Source organism: Panthera onca, chromosome A2, assembly GCF_046562875.1.
Source record: "Panthera onca isolate mPanOnc1 chromosome A2, mPanOnc1 haplotype 2, whole genome shotgun sequence".
In the NCBI taxonomy this organism is placed as follows: Eukaryota; Metazoa; Chordata; class Mammalia; order Carnivora; family Felidae; genus Panthera; species Panthera onca.
The window spans coordinates 13,586,670-13,602,254 of NC_138340.1; the positions used below are offsets into that span (position 1 = coordinate 13,586,670).

The window sequence follows — 15,585 nt, forward strand, 5'->3', positions numbered from 1 at the left end:
AGGTAAGGAGAAAGGGTGTCCTGGCTGTAGGGCGCAGCGCGGGCAGAGGCCTGGCAGGTTGGGTTCTGGGCCCAGGTCGGGTCCCGTTGCCCGCCCGGGCCTCGGTCTCAAGCCTCAGCGAACCCGGCTCCCCCAGGGCTGTCTACCTGGTGCGGCACCGAGACACACGGCAGCGCTTTGCCATCAAGAAGATCAACAAGCAGAACCTGATTCTGCGGAACCAGATCCAGCAGGTCTTTGTGGAGCGTGACATCCTCACCTTTGCCGAGAACCCATTTGTGGTCAGCATGTTCTGCTCCTTCGAGACCCGCCGCCACTTGTGTATGGTCATGGAGTATGTGGAAGGTGCGGTCCACTAGGGCTTGCATGCCTCCAGTGACGGGGAGCTCACCACCTACCCAGAAGAAAGTCCCTCCTTTGACCAAGCTAGGGTGTGCTCCAGCCTCCCTGGGGTCCCAGCCTGCCTTGGGAGCTCCTCAGTCTGTGGTGGGGGGGGGTCCAACCTGGGCAGTTGGGGCTGAGGGAGTCCAAAGAGGTGTGTGAGGGTGGGACCCAGACATCCTAGGCGGGGGGGGGGGGGGGGGGGGGGTGCGGTACCAGTGAGCAGAGGCCTGAGGGCCAGAAGTAAGAGCAAGGAGGAGGGAGGGCGGGAGGTGTGGGTCAGAAGGGCCAGGATGATTGGGGGCCAGGGAGAAGAGTTGTTGGACCAGGTTTGCAGTTAAAGAATGAGCAGGGCCTTCAGGTGGTGCAGGGGTGTGCACTGTTCAAGGTCCTTCTAGGCAAGGAGGGGGAACGAGCACTTAGGAGGCACCGGCTGTGTACGGGGTAAGGAACCGTGTCCTCGCAGGGCTGCTGCCCTGCCAAGGGAGAATCAGGAATCTGGATCTGCCCTCCCTCCTACCCTTCTTGGTTCCCCACCTTGGTTTGGTGTAGACCAGGGATGCTTTGCAGGAGGGTGGGGGGGGGGGGTCTCGTAAGCCTGGAGCAAGGCTCTAGAGCCCAGGGCCTCTGAGTGCATCTGTCCCCCAACAGGTGGTGACTGTGCCACACTTCTGAAGAACATGGGCCCACTGCCCGTGGACATGGCCCGCATGTACTTCGCCGAGACGGTCCTGGCCCTGGAGTATTTGCACAACTACGGCATCGTGCACCGGGACCTCAAGCCTGACAAGTGAGCAGCCTGGGGCTTTGGGAGCGGGGCCTCTGATTGGGGTCTGGGGCTGCTCAGAGCTCCCCGCCTCTCCAGGTCCTGCTGGCCCATGGGCCCCTGGCAGCAGGAAGACAGGGAGCAGTGGCAACTTTGGGCACCTGGTGTATACAGAGGAGGACAGGTCCTTAAGAGGCACCTGCTGTATGCGAGGGGAGGAGAGTTGTGTTTATGGAGATGCGGTCAGGCAAAGAGAGAACGTGCGGTTTAGGGTGCACACAACGCACAGGGGAAGGGACTGTGCCCTCACAGAGTTCCCGCGGCACAAGAGGAGAGAACGTGCATTTAGGAGGCACCGGCTGTATATAGGGAACAGGGACGTGCCCTTGGCAAGACCTTCTGTGTGAAGAAAGGGACTGTGCATGTCTTGAGCACCTGTTGTGTGTTTGTGCAGGGAAGACAGGAAGAGATGTTCATTGAGAGCCTTGGGAAGTTTATTTTGCTCTAGCACCTAATAAGCACCTACTGCATGCCAGGTCCTCCGTGGGCGACCGTGAGACGCGTGTGTGAATAATCCATCGTGCTTTATAACCCCTACATAATTTGCAAGGCACTCTCCCCTGCATGAATTGAGCACCTGCTGTTTATAGAGCAAGGGGCTGCTCTTGATATCAAGTGCCGTCTGGATACCAGGCAAGGAGCTCGAGTGTCTTAGGTTCTTGCTGCACGGGGGTGCGAACATCAGCATTAAGAGTCTGCACGTTTTCAGGCGTCTTGTAGTTTGCCAGCGGCTTAGAAAATAAAGTATTTGGCACCTGCCGTGTACCTGGGCCTCTGTGCGCAACACTTGTCAATATGCTCTGTGCCATCAGGTCCGTGGATCATCCTAGAGTGGGGTGGGGTCTCCTGAGTGACCCCAAGGCAGCACCTGCCCCTCCCAGGCTCGGGACCCCCATCTGCAAAATGGCACAGGCCGGTGCCCAGCCCCAGAGGGTTCAGGGAGACAGGCGTATACGATAGACATGCGAGAGAAATATTTTTTCCTTTCACTTTGGAAAATTCCAAATACATCCCAAAGTCAAGAGAAGGCGCATTCATTCACTGGGGCTGTCAGAGCAAAATAGCACAGAACTGGGCGGCTTAAACAATAGAAGTTTATTCTCACAGTCCTGGAGGCCAGAAGTCCAAGATCGAGGTAGCAGCAGGGCTCCCTCTGCAGTCCCCAGGGAAGGATCTCTTCCAGGACCCTCCCCCAGCTTGTGGTGATTTCTTGGCTTGTGGTGACATTTCCTTGCTCTTCACATGGCGTCCTCCCTCTGCATGTCTGGGTCCAAATGCCGTTTCTATAAGGACACCAGACATACTGGATGAGGGGTCACTGTACTCAGGGACGTCCTCCTCTTAACTAATCACACAACGATCCCGTCTCCAAATAAGGTCACGTTTGTAGTCACTAGAGGTTCGGACGTCAACATGTGACTTTGGAGGTACATAACTCAGACCAGAACAGAAGGAAGGGTCCAGTGCCCCCCCCCCCCCCCCCCCCCGTCCACTCCCCACATCCATCCCGTTTCCACAGCTTCCAACGCTTGGCCCATCCTGCTTCTTCCCCATCCCTGGGTCCCCCCACCCCCCACCCCCCATGCCGGGCAATTTGAAGCATATCCCAGGCATCGTATCATTTCATTATCATTTCATTTGTAAGAAGGAAAGGTTTTTTGTTTTTTGTTGTTTTTTTTTTAACATTTACCTATTTTTGAGAGAGAGAGAGAGAGAGAGAGAGTGCGCGAGCAGGGGAGGGGCAGAGAGAGAGGAAACACAGATTCTGAAGCAGGCTCCAGGCTCCAAGCGGTCAGCACAGAGCCCGACACGGGGCTCGAACCCACAAACCATGAGATCATGACCTGAGCTCAAGTCAGACGCTTAACCCACGGAGCCACCACGGCACCCCCAGAACTTTTTAAAGACAGTGGGTGCACAGAATCGTTCCTTTAGAGAGTCCGTGGATGCAGTTCTGTGCCAAGTAAACGGTTTATCAAACAACTTGGCTGTACGCAGCTCTCCAGAAATTAAGCAGCCGAGGTACCAGGAGGTGCGCGAAACCGCGACTTTCGGTGGTGCGTATGGTTCTGTCATCTGGCAAGGCGTTTATATCCTTGAGCCGACGGGAAAACTAGATCAGCAGTGTGCATGGGAGGCGTACAAGGTTTTAAAAACGGGTGCCCTCAGGAGGTGCACAGAAATATTTCTGTATACAGCAGCTGCTCAAGGTATGTTCGTTTTTCGACAGGAAACGTAAATAACGAGGGCTTGCAAAGAAAGCATTTAGCGAAAACAAAAAATGGCCACGTGTGCAAAAATATACTGTGGGTTTCAGGCGTTTTCATGCACAGCGGGGAGATGGCATGATTCTCGGCAGATGTAAATTCCAACAGCGGAGTATACAGTAGGTGCTCAGTAGCGACACCAGATGCATCCGGTGGGTGCACCGAGACGTTTGCCAGATTGGCAGTATTGCCCAAGACCTGTCGGTCCTCGTGATGATGTGCCCGCGCTCGGGAAGTGCTTTCCGGCCCCCTCGGGGGAGTTAAGCCGCCCTGGCTGGACCTCAGCCCACCTGGGGTGGCACCAGGTTCCGGGGTGGCATGAGAAGCCAGGCACCTCGGGCCCCCCAGCCCTGAGTGCACCACCCGCCCACCCACAGCCTGCTCATCACCTCACTTGGCCACATCAAGCTGACCGACTTCGGCCTGTCCAAGATTGGGCTCATGAGCATGGCCACCAACCTCTATGAGGGCCACATCGAGAAGGACACCCGGGAGTTCGTGGACAAGCAGGTGTGCGGGCGGGCAGGTGGCCCTGGGTGCGGGGCCGCCCCCCTCTATCTGGATCCTGACCCTCAGGACGCGGGGAGACTTCGCAGCACAAAGGAGAAAATAAACCGCACCCCCCCCCCGCCCCCCGCCCCGTAATTCTCTCCACCCCCCGTTCCCAGCCTGGCCTTGGCCTCTCCGTCCCCCTCGTGGTCTCTCTGGAGTTGGAGGCCATCCTCCTGTTCCCCATTCTGCCTGACCCAGGTGTGCGGGACCCCTGAGTACATCGCGCCCGAGGTGATCTTCCGCCAGGGGTACGGGAAGCCGGTGGACTGGTGGGCCATGGGTGTCGTCCTCTATGAATTCCTGGTGGGCTGTGTGCCCTTCTTCGGAGACACCCCCGAGGAACTCTTCGGCCAGGTGGTCAGTGGTGCGTTTCCCCCACCGTGGCCCCGGTTCGAGTCTTGGCCGCCCTGGGGCTCTGGGCAGCAGTTTCCCTACCGAAGGGAGCGGCTGTGTGTGTGGATTGGGCACGTGTGGTGTGCCTGGCCCCAGCTGGACACTGGGGACATGGCCAAGGGCGAGACAGCAAGGGAGAGAAATACGCAAATTAGGGAACCTCAGATACAAAAAGAAAGTGCCCAGGAAAAGAAGCAGGAAGTGAGTGAGGGGAGGTGGTTGGAGGTGCTATGAAGGGCTGTCCTCACCCTCTCACTCTCTCTTTTTTATTTTCTTTTACGTTTATTATTACTTTTTTAATTTGACTTGATTTCTTTTTCCCTCTCCTCATTTTAGATGAGATCATGTGGCCCGAAGGGGATGAGGCCCTTCCAGCAGATGCCCAGGACCTCATCACCAGGCTGCTCCGACAGAGCCCACTGGACCGTCTGGGCACTGGTATGTGGACATGGGATGGGGAGAGGCTGCATAGAGAAGGGGGACTTGGGGCTGGGGTTTTGAAGGACGCATAGGAGTTCACCGGGCACTAGCGGAAGACCTTGAAGGAATAGCGGGTATCTGGGTCGGATGCAGACAAGGGCCACTGAGGCTGAGTGAGAGCCTACACGGTCACCATGGGGTATGTCCTAAGGTCCTCAAAGGCCCAGCCCAGTGGATCCCACTGTTCAGATTCCCCAGCCACCTAATTAATGGTTAAAGGACTATTCGAGACTCACGCAGACACTACAGGTTATGTCCATGAGGAAGCTTAGCCACTGGAGAGGACCAGCTGAGGTTGGGGAACAGGATCCCTTCACGCAGTCAGCTCTCTGCTCCGTGGAGTAGAAATGCATAGAAAAGGCTGGAAAGAAAGCCCTCCTAGGGCTTTGGGATCTCAGAATCCAGCAGAGGAAAGAGCAGGGCCTGGCGGCTAGCCCCAATTCTGTCTGTCTTCGGGCTCTTAAACAGCGGCTGTTCCCCTCGCCATCTTTATGGCTCTGTGTTGGCCAAGTTGGGGCTCAAATTTGGCCCAGGGGGCAGTGGGGGACAGGGACACGCAGGGCTGAGCCAGGCATGTGTTGGCAGGTGGCACCCACGAGGTAAAACAGCACCCCTTCTTCCGAACACTGGACTGGGCAGGGCTTCTGCGACACAAAGCTGAGTTCGTGCCACAGCTCGAAGCCGAGGATGACACCAGCTACTTTGACAGTAAGTGGCGGTGGGGGGGGAGGGGTGGTCAAGGGGGTGGGCTCTGCTATCCCACAAGCCCCTGAGGCGGGGAGGGGCTGTCTGCCACGGTCTCCACCCAAGCACCTTGCCCTGGGCCTAGAGCTTCTGACTTCCTGAGCTTTCTGAGTAATCAGAGCAGCTGCCCCCTCCCTGGCTGGGGTTTCCTGTGCCTCTGGGGTCCGGAGGCCACGGCATCCTCTTGGGTTGTGGGAGGGGAAACCAAGGCACTGAGTGTGGCAGACCCTTGCCTGGCGTCCCTAGCAGGTTCAGCCTCCTGAGCATCCAGCCCTGACCAAGGATGGTGCCTCATCTGTCATACGGGAGGGAGGGGCGCTTCGCTTTGCCTTGTGGAGGGAGCCCCTCCGACATTGTGGGTGGGCTCAGACAAGTCTTCCTCTGCCTACTTGGGGCTCCAGCCACACAGGTTAAATGCTCTAGGTTTCCAGCACCTCCTCTGGAACTTGCTGTGTGATCTTGGGTGTGTCAGAGGTCCTCTCTGAGCAGCTGTTTCCTGTTCTGTAAAGTGAGGAGCATCCTTTATGTTTAAGATGCACACGATCACCTAATTCTGGGTGACCCATCTCAAGGGCGAGGATCCCGAGGGTCAGACGCAAGAATCCCCACCCACAGTCCCACGGTTTTTAGGGACCCAGCTGGAGTTTTTCGGCCAGGTCCTCGCTCTGCCAACTCAAGCCTCCCGTGGCCCCTAAATACACCAGACACAGCCCCACCTCAGTGCCTTTGCCCTGACCGTGTCTCCCCACCCCGGGACGCCCTCCCCAGATCACCCCACAGCCCTCGCGGCCGCCTCGGGGCATCGGGTGGGCTGTACGTGCCTTTCCGTCCTGCAGCGCGCTCGGAACGCTACCGCCACCTGGGCTCCGAGGACGAGGAGACCAACGACGAGGAGTCATCCACGGAGATCCCCCAGTTCTCGTCATGTTCCCACCGGTTCAGCAAGGTGGGCCCGGGGACCTAGCTACGGCACTGGGGACGTTGCAAAACGTTGGTTCGAGGTTGGGGGCGGGGTTCTGCTGCTTTCTGTCGTCATGGTGGTTGAAATACGTATGAAATATACCATCAGAGCCATTTGATTGATTGATTGATTGATCGATCGATTGGGGGGGGCGGGGTAGAGTTTTTACCTTTAACGAAATGACCTTGGAAATGACATACCTTTCCGCGACGCCAACGCTACGGTTTTCGGAGTCACAGTAAGATACGCAGAATTGCATCCATCATTAACGTGAATGCCAACACTTCAAGCACTGTTTACATGGCGAACACAGTCAAGAAAGCAGCCACCGGACAAGCGTGGGCTCCTCTCCTGCCTCCCCCTCTTCCCGGGAGGTGGCGGCAGGGGCAGCTGCAGCGGCAGAGGTCAAAGGGGTGGTGCCCCATCGTAGCCATTTTAAACTACAATTCAGTGGCGTTCCGCGCATTCATAAGGTCGGGACGCCCATCACCTCTGGTTCCAGAACGTTCCCATCATCCCAAAGGGAACCCCCGATCCCCTGGGCAGTCACTCCCCTTCCCCTCTCCCCCGGCCCCGGGCCACCCGCAGTCTGCCTTCTGTGTCTGGTGTCTTTCACTCAGTTGGATGTTTTCAGAGTTCACCCGCGGCATCGTGTGTGCAGGGCTTCGTTCCTTTTTGTGGCTGAGGAGTGTTCCGCTGTGTGGACGGACCACGTTTTGTGTACCCATCGGTTGGTGGACACTTGGGTCGTTTCCACTTTTGGGCGACTGTGACCAGCGCTGCTGTGCTGGGTGCCACGTTTTACAGCCTCACAAGCTTAAGTTTCCTTCCTTCGTGTCCAATTTGATGAAGAAAACCTTCCCTGCTGCTTGTGGGCCTGGGCCCCAGGCGGAGCGTCCTGATCAGCAGCAGAAACCCTGGCTGCGGGCCCCTTGGTAGCCGGGCCCCTCCGAACCTTAGTTTCTCCGTCTGTACGGTGGGCGTCTTTACTCTGCTGTTTTTAGGGATGTGGTGAGTCTGGATTTAAGGAAGTGACTCCCAGGGAAGCACTCAACTAAGCTCACTCTTTTTCCTTTTTTTTTTTTTTTTGAGAGAGAGAGAGAGCGCATGTGTGTGTGTGAGTGGGGGAGAGGGGCAGAGGGAGAGAGAATTCCAAGCAGTCTCCACACCCAGCGTGGAACCCGACGCCGGGCTCGATCCCACAACCCTGGGATCGTGAGTCGGACACTCAACCGACGGGGCCACCCAGGCCCCCCCACGGTTACTAATGTTTTCTGTTTCTTCCAGGTCTACAGCAGCTCCGAGTTCCTGGCCGCCCAGCCCACGCCAACCTTCGCCGAACGGAGCTTCAGCGAGGACCGGGAGGAAGGGTGGGAGCGCAGCGGCGAGGCCGAGTATGGCCGCCGCCTGAGCATGGATATTCGGTAGGTGGGCTGGAGAGTATGAGCAGATCCAGCTTCCAAGCCGGCTGGGAGGTGGAACCACAAAATCTAACACTGCAAGGAGCTTCCCGGTGGCCCAGGAGAAAAGGGTCAGACACACTGGCTAGCCTGTCAGACCCCTGCCAGCGCGGCCCCTATCACTGCTGCCTCTGGCTTTGCGTCCCTTACCACAGCAAGCATAAAGCAGCCGTGCGCTGTCCTACTGCTAGGCTTCTGCTTGCCCTGTTCCCTCTGCCACCATACCCTTCGCTAACAAACTCCTGTCCGTTCCTCAAAGACCAGACTCAACAGAAATAATCAATGTCTACTAGAGGATGAGTGTCGGAAGCTGGGTTTTAAAAAACACCAATTCTCTGGGCAGAGGACGGGGCAAGCAGAGGGAACTCACCCTGTATTTACGAATTACCTCTGGTTCTGGGCTGAGTGTTCAAATCTGGCTGCCAGGGGTAACTGGGTGTCCCGGGGCGACAGCGCCTGGCAAGTGTGACTTTGGCCCTTCCCTGCAGCAGCCTGAGGTCCTGGACGTCCTCTGGTACTTCCTGTCCGTCGTCTTCCCAGCCCGAGCGGGGCCCCAGCCCGTCTCTCTTGAGTACTATTAGCCTGGACACGATGCCCAAGTTTGCCTTCTCGTCAGAGGATGAGGGAGCCAGCCCGGCCTCTGCGGGCCCCAAGAGGCCCATCTTCATTCTGGGGGAGCCTGATCCACCCCCAGCAGCCACCCCAGTGATGCCCAAGCCCTCAAGCCTTTCTGGTAGGTGAGGTCCAGGGTGGGCGGGATAGTGTTGTAGAAAGTTTCCCAGAGGGACTATTTGAGATGGGTTTTGAAGGATAAGTAGGAGCTCCCCAGAGAGACCATTCGCCTGTCTAACAAAGGCTTTAAGATAGGAGAGGCCAGGGCTCCCAGAGAATCCTCGAGCCTCAGCTTGTCTCCCAGTCTAGGGGTGATACCCCCAGCTTCACTGGGTCAGGATGGGACTGGAGAGGGGGGTGAGACCGCAGAGCTCTGAGGGGTGCTGGGGGTCTGACGGGTGGGAGAAGGCTGCTTAGAGGAAGGGACTTGCAGCGTGGAGCTTTCCAGGGAGAGCAGTGCAGGAAGGAAGTATGGGAAGAGAGAACCCTCTAAAGAAAGGCCAGGTAGCCAAACTAGGGTCCACGCTGACCGGGGAGGAAGGGGCTCTGCCTGCCGAGGGCCGAAGGACTGAGTGGTGAGACCGGCCGGGCTGACCCCCAACCCTGCTGACCCCTAGCTGACCCAGCCGCCCTCAGCCACGCACGCCTACGAAGCAACAGCATTGGTACACGACATTCAACACCACGGGCCTTGGATGCTGGCCGAGGCCGCCGCCTTGGGGGCCAAAGAGACCCAGCTCCTGAGAAGTCTCGGGCCTCCCCCAGCGGGGGCCGTGTGCCCAAGTCAGCCTCCGTGTCCGCCCTGTCGCTCATCATCACGGCCGGTAATGCACGTGGCCCAGCCTCGTCTTGGCTTTGTCCGTCCACGTCTGTTGTAACCGCGGGGCTCGGGCTGTGCCACAGGAAGGGGGAAGGAGCGAGACACGGGGAGAGCTGGGGGGCCGGCATTCCTGGCGGAGGGCACTGCATGTGCAAAGGCCTGATCGGGGGACCGTGCCTGGGACACTGGAGCAGCAGCAAAGCAGCCAGAATGGTCAGCTTGGGAAGGGGAGGTGCCCTCCCCACCCTCGTCCCTGCGAGGGAGTGACCACCCCCCCCCCAACCCGTGTCCTTGCAGATGATGGCAGCGGCGGCCCCCTCATGAGCCCTCTGTCCCCACGCTCACTGTCCTCGAACCCGTCGTCCCGAGACTCCTCTCCAAGCCGAGACCCGTCCCCCGTGTGCGGCAGCCTGCGGCCCCCCATTGTCATCCACAGCTCAGGCAAGAAGTACGGCTTCAGCCTGCGGGCCATCCGCGTCTACATGGGCGACAGCGATGTCTATACCGTGCACCACGTTGTCTGGGTGAGCTGGCCTCGGGGTGGGCAGGAACAGCGGGACTTGGTTTGAGTCTAGCTTCACCCTGGCAAGGCACTTCACTTTGGGAGCCGCATTTTCTAGTCTTGGGAAAGCCAGCTCATTGGCTGAAAGGTTTTGGAGCCCAGGGCAGGGAGCTGGTGCCACCTGGGTCTTTGCAGCCGCTCTTACTTAGGGGGAGGGGGTTGGGCAAGACGGACAGGGATGGACAGAGGGGCAGAGACCTCAGTTGGGCACGAAGCTCCCGCCCCACGCCCGCAGATGCACACTGGGTGTGATGTCCTGCCTCCCCCCAGCCCAGGGCCCGTTCCCTCCCTGCCAGCACCCAAGGTCAAGGAAACCACGTGAGTGGCAGCAGCTTGCTGGGGTCCCACAGCTGACCCAGCTGGGCTGGGGTCTCCAGCTGTGGGTCCCAAGCCCCCTGACCCTACCATCCACCCCCAGAGCGTGGAGGAAGGAAGCCCTGCCCAGGAGGCGGGCCTGCGAGCTGGGGACCTCATCACCCACATCAACGGGGAGTCAGTCCTGGGTCTGGTGCACATGGACGTCGTCGAGCTGCTGCTGAAGGTTCAGCCCCCCATCTTCCCACCCTTGGGACTTCCAGACCCCCACCCCACTCTGCCTACCCTTGGGGCTCCCAGAATCCCCACGTCCCGTCCATCCTCAGGGGCCCAGATCTGCCCCCACTGCTTTGCTCCTGTGACCCCTCAGCTTTTGATCCTGAGGTTCTCCTCTCTGGAACCACACCTTTCCACACCCGGTCCCACCTCCAGGCCTTGCATGTCCCCTCCCCTCTGCCCAGGACGTACATCCTCCTTTGCCCCCTGGGTGCCCCTACGTTTGGCCCTCCTTCTGGCTCACCCTGGCCTTACGAGGCTGGGGGTGTCCGTATTATCTTTATCCTCCTCGGGGGGGGCTGAGGCCTGGGGGTGGGGAGGTGGGCCCAGGCCAGGAGGCAGGGCCTTGTTTGGAGAGCTCCTAGGACCGGTGGGTGGACAGGTGGGCAGCTCACTGCATGGATGGGCAGATGACGGACATGTGTCTTTGGCCCAGTGAGTGGCAGGTCAGTAGGCGAGAAGTGGGTAGATAGGATCTGGGGCTCTGACGGATGAAGAAGTGCGTGGGGGGCTTGCTAGGTGGGAGACACACAGGTGACCCCCTCGCCATCCCTCCTGCAGAGCGGCAACAAGATCGCCCTGCGGACCACAGCCCTGGAGAACACCTCCATCAAGGTGGGCCCCGCCCGGAAGAACGTGGCCAAGGGCCGCATGGCTCGCAGGAGCAAGCGGAGCCGCCGGCGGGAGACCCAGGACCGGTGAGCGACGGGTGGGCCGGCGCGGAGTGCTGCAGAGGACCGGGAGCAGGCTCCCTAGACTGCTGGGGACAGGGGTCCTGACGCATCGGGTCTCTCCCCCTCAGGCGGAAGTCGCTTTTCAAGAAGATCTCAAAACAGTCCTCTGTGCTGCACACCAGCCGGAGCTTCTCCTCCGGCCTCCACCACTCCCTGTCGTCCAGCGAGAGCCTCCCGGGTTCGCCCACCCACAGCCTCTCCCCCAGCCCCACCACGCCTTGCTGCAGCCCAGCTCCCGACGCCCCCGCAGGTAGGTGTGCCCCCCCCCCGCCCCGCCCCGGGGCCACCCTGGGGCTGCTCAGGTCTGGGGGGCCTGACCCCGGTGAGGACGCCGCCGGCGGGGTTTACAGGAGGGAATGACATGATGTAGGAAGTGAGGGGACCAGAAGGCCCTCTCCAGTCGCTTGGGGTCTGAAAGGCAGCCTGGAAGTGGTAGGAGAGAGGCGGGAGAGCAGAGAAGAGAGTACCCAGCAGACGGAGCATCGTGGACCAAGGGGGCTAGGCTGCAGGGTTGTGAAAGCAGGGAGAAGGCTGGGAGGGAGGAAGTTGGGAGATGGGTCAGGCCAAGGAGCTGGGCTTAAATTGGTGGGCAGCTGGGAGCTATGGAGGGTGTGTGAGCTAGAGAGGGCATGTTTTAGAAGGGTCTGCATTTTAGAAAGATCATTCCGGGGCAGGAAAGGATGGGGACTTGGCCCAATGTCTGTGAGAGACAGCCAGGGGCAGACACCCCTAGGCTCACTGGGTCAGCATCCAGTGATGGGAGGACCAGGCTGGGGCACCCCTGAGGGGAAGCAGGGAAGGCCTCCTGGAGGAGGCCCCTGCTCCAAGAAGCCCTCTCGGCCCCCTCTCTTCCCTGACTTCGAGGGGCTGAGGGTATCTGTGCCACCTTTCCTTTCCTCAGACCAGGTATCCTCTGCAGCTGAGGCTTGGGGTGGAGGGGCGGTCACGGGGCAGATGATGGATGCGTATCTTTGGCCCATTGAGGGGTAGGTCATTAGATGAGAGGTGGGTGGATAGGAACTAGGGCTTTGATGGATGAGTAGGAGTTCACCAGATCTAAGCCAAGGGAACACCTTGCACACATTACAGGAGGCGAGGAAAGGAGGCATACTGGGTGGCCGTAGGCAGAGACGTGGGCTTTGGCAGGCGCTCTCAGGCCCAGGGCCCCACGACAGGGCTGGGGACATGCAGGCTGGTGGCCCTGACCCTCGTCTATCACCCACAGACACCGCATCCCCTCCCAGCGCATCCCCGAGCTCCAGCAGCCCTGCCTCTCCTGCCGCCGCTGGCCACACCCGCCCTAGCTCCCTGCATGGCCTGGCCGCCAAGCTCGGGCCACCCCGCCCCAAGGCCGGCCGCCGCAAGTCTACCAGCAGCATCCCGCCCTCCCCACTGGCCTGCCCACCGGTGCCTGTGCCCCCACCCCGCTCACCCTCGCCCCTCCCCGGGCACCCACCTGCACCCGCCCGGTCTCCACGGTTGCGCCGGGGCCAGTCGGCCGATAAGCTGGGTTCGGGTGAACGGCTGGATGGGGAGCTGGGGCGCCGCGGCCGCGGGCCAGACTCGGAGCTGGTGGTCATGCGGCGGCTACACCTGTCCGAGCGCCGTGACTCCTTCAAGAAGCAGGAGGCCGTGCAGGAGGTGAGCTTCGATGAGCCACCCGAGGAGGCCGCCGGGCCGCTCACCTCTGTGCCGCAGATTGCTGTGGAGGGCGCCGAGGCTGTGCCAGGAGCCCTTGGTCCTGCCGGGAAGGACTGATCCCTCCCACCTGGCCTCCCCCTGGCCTAGAAGTTGGGCTTTTTTTGTGTGCAATGTTTTTTCCGTAAAGCGACTCTTGGATGGAGACTGAGCCACCAGACTGTGACACCCGGAAGGCGAGAAGCCATCTCAGTCCTTACCGGAAAGTAGAGACAGCACCTCCTTCGTGTTCCGGTGCAGATCAGGGGCCGTACGTAGGGGCAGGAATGGGGGACAAGGGTGGCATTGTAAATAGCAGCAAATCCCTGCGACTAATTTATTACTTTTTATAAGCGATAGGTAGACTGAGCCACCACTGTGAAGGTGGCTGCCCGGGTCCTGCCCCTTGCACCTGGGACCCCATTTGCAGACGCTGCCCCCTGGGCTGAGAAGGAAGCACTTTGGACAAGTTACGTATGTTTGTGTTTTCTAGGTTTTCTGTATGTTTCAGTTCTGTGTGTGTGTTCCTTGATCCCATCCTGGCCCAGGACCCACTGACCTGAGGGCGTACAGGCAAGCTTACCTGTCCGGGCCCAATGCGGATAGGACTTGGAGAGTCTGTACATGATTCCCCTCCGCCACAAAACAAAGCAATCCCGATGACGGACTGGACGCTGAAAGCTACGTCTCACTGTCATAGCCTCTATCCCTAGGCCAGTCTCGCTAGAGTTTGTTTCTAGTCCTGAAGGCTTCAGCCCCGGGGGAGGGGGTGTGGGAGCTGGGACCTTGATGGAGGAGCAGAGAGGTCACCCACTCCACAGGGGGACACTGATGCCCTGGGGGGGAGGGGGGGGAGGCGCAGGCCTCGAAGGGTACTACCGCCAGGGCAGGGGAAGAACGTCCACCCTGGACAAGATTTCACGTGCTCAGTGCCCACCAGGGTGAGCCCTTGACCACGATGTGTCTGAAACACCCTACGGGGGGGGTTCCCGCAACGTATCGCAGCCTTCCTAGAATGAAATTCGAGTGAGAAACCCGACTGGGGGGCAATGGGGCTCAAGTTTGAACCTTGGCTTCCTCGTGTGGCTCTGGGAAAACGGCTTTCCCACTCTGTGCCTCAGTTTCCTCGTGTTTACAAAACTAATCCCCATGACTATTTATGAAGCATCCGCTTTTACTCGTGGCTTCTCCCTCAGCCAGCCTTGAGAAGGCTGCAGGTGGCGGTGTCCTCCCCATTTTACGGACAAGTAACCGAGGCCTGGCGAGGGGTGGAGACGGGTCGCACGATCCCCTGGTAAAAAAATCATGCAGCCAGGCCCCGTCGTGGGCACTGTCGACAAGGGAGCTTGAACGGAGAGGCTGGTGTCGGATACGGCAGATCCACCCCCAGCTCTCTTCCCCAGGCCGCCGTGTGACACACACTGGGCGTCTCAGAACCGCCACGATCCCTGCGCCCCACCTGATGAGGGCACTTTCCAGGCACGGTAGCCCACTCTGCATCCCTCCCAGAGACCCTCGCCCAGCACTGGCTGGTGCTGGAGCTAGACCAAGGCTGTGCATGACTTGTGCCCACCCCCCCTTCCATCCTGGAGCTGACCGTGAATAAAAGCCCACGTTTACAAAGAGGAGGCCCAACGTCTGGATTTGTGACGGGCAAAGAAAGGGGTAAGGGGAGAGAGTGTGGCGGGGACGGGGTGAAAACCGACTTCCTTTGAAGGGGTTTTGAAGGCGGCACAGGAGTTCGCCAGTGAGATTCTCCCTGATGTCTTCTCGGGTCCCTGGCCTCCTCCTGCCCTCTCCCCGAGTACCCATCATAGGCTCTGCTCTTAAAAGCTTCATCCGGACACCGATCAGGGGCCCCGAGCTGTGTTAATAAAACAAATAAACCATCTTTGTGTCCTTTCTATACAAGTCTTCGCTTGAACTGTGCCCGGCCCCCCCACAGTCCCCCACGCCGCACGCGAACCCACCCCAACTCCGTGTTTTGGGGTTACTTCTGGGCAGTACCAGAAGCCCCCGGCCACGCTTCCGAGTGTCTTCGGCTATTCCGGAAACAATCGTCCGTCTCTGGGTCCTCGTTGGGCGTGTTCCCGCGCTCGCTGAGCTGCAAATAGTTCAGCTGTTTCCGGACGCTCTGGGCTGCCATGGAAACGCTTTCAATCCCAGCTTATTTGGCTCTTTCCTGAAAAGCTCAGATTCCTGTGGCGAGCTCCCTTCCCACCCCACGGCCTCCTGCTCCCTGAGCTCGGGGCCGCCTCGCGCCCTTAGGACCCATCCATCCGTTCCGGAAACTGGTGGTCCATCCCTGGCTCTCGACTCACAGGGCCTCCCTCTGGGTCCGAGCGCACGCGGTTCTTTGCAGAAACTGCAGGCTCGGGGCTCAGCCTCGGTTCCACCAGTCCCGCTGGGTGACACGCTCGGCGATTTCCGGAATCACTCGGTCATCTCGAAGCCCAGCCGGGCCCCGCCGAGCTTAGGGAAACGCTTAGCTGACGCGATTGCGCTCGGCTGTTTCCGGAAATGCT

At 59.6% G+C, this 15,585-nt stretch overlaps 1 protein-coding gene across 17 annotated transcripts in view; it reads left to right on the plus strand.

The window, feature by feature from the left end:
• Window positions 1-14,685, plus strand: part of MAST3 (microtubule associated serine/threonine kinase 3) — a 36,886-nt gene extending 22,201 nt beyond the window's left edge. For 10 of the 17 annotated variants that reach the window (XM_081792216.1, XM_081792217.1, XM_081792207.1 and 7 more), the window contains 15 exons: window positions 137-345; window positions 1,033-1,171; window positions 3,852-3,984; window positions 4,225-4,390; window positions 4,756-4,857; window positions 5,485-5,607; window positions 6,480-6,589; window positions 7,892-8,028; window positions 8,553-8,797; window positions 9,294-9,500; window positions 9,794-10,020; window positions 10,477-10,599; window positions 11,211-11,347; window positions 11,452-11,633; window positions 12,609-14,685. In XM_081792216.1, coding sequence (XP_081648342.1) covers window positions 137-345; window positions 1,033-1,171; window positions 3,852-3,984; window positions 4,225-4,390; window positions 4,756-4,857; window positions 5,485-5,607; window positions 6,480-6,589; window positions 7,892-8,028; window positions 8,553-8,797; window positions 9,294-9,500; window positions 9,794-10,020; window positions 10,477-10,599; window positions 11,211-11,347; window positions 11,452-11,633; window positions 12,609-13,141 — 2,773 coding nt within the window. In that variant the 3' untranslated portion in view covers window positions 13,142-14,685. The remainder of the gene's footprint in view (window positions 1-136; window positions 346-1,032; window positions 1,172-3,851; window positions 3,985-4,224; window positions 4,391-4,755; window positions 4,858-5,484; window positions 5,608-6,479; window positions 6,590-7,891; window positions 8,029-8,552; window positions 8,798-9,293; window positions 9,501-9,793; window positions 10,021-10,476; window positions 10,600-11,210; window positions 11,348-11,451; window positions 11,634-12,608) is intronic. The other 7 variants (XM_081792200.1, XM_081792199.1, XM_081792204.1 and 4 more) reach the window with 1 other exon arrangement.
• Window positions 14,686-15,585: the final 900 nt, after the last annotated feature.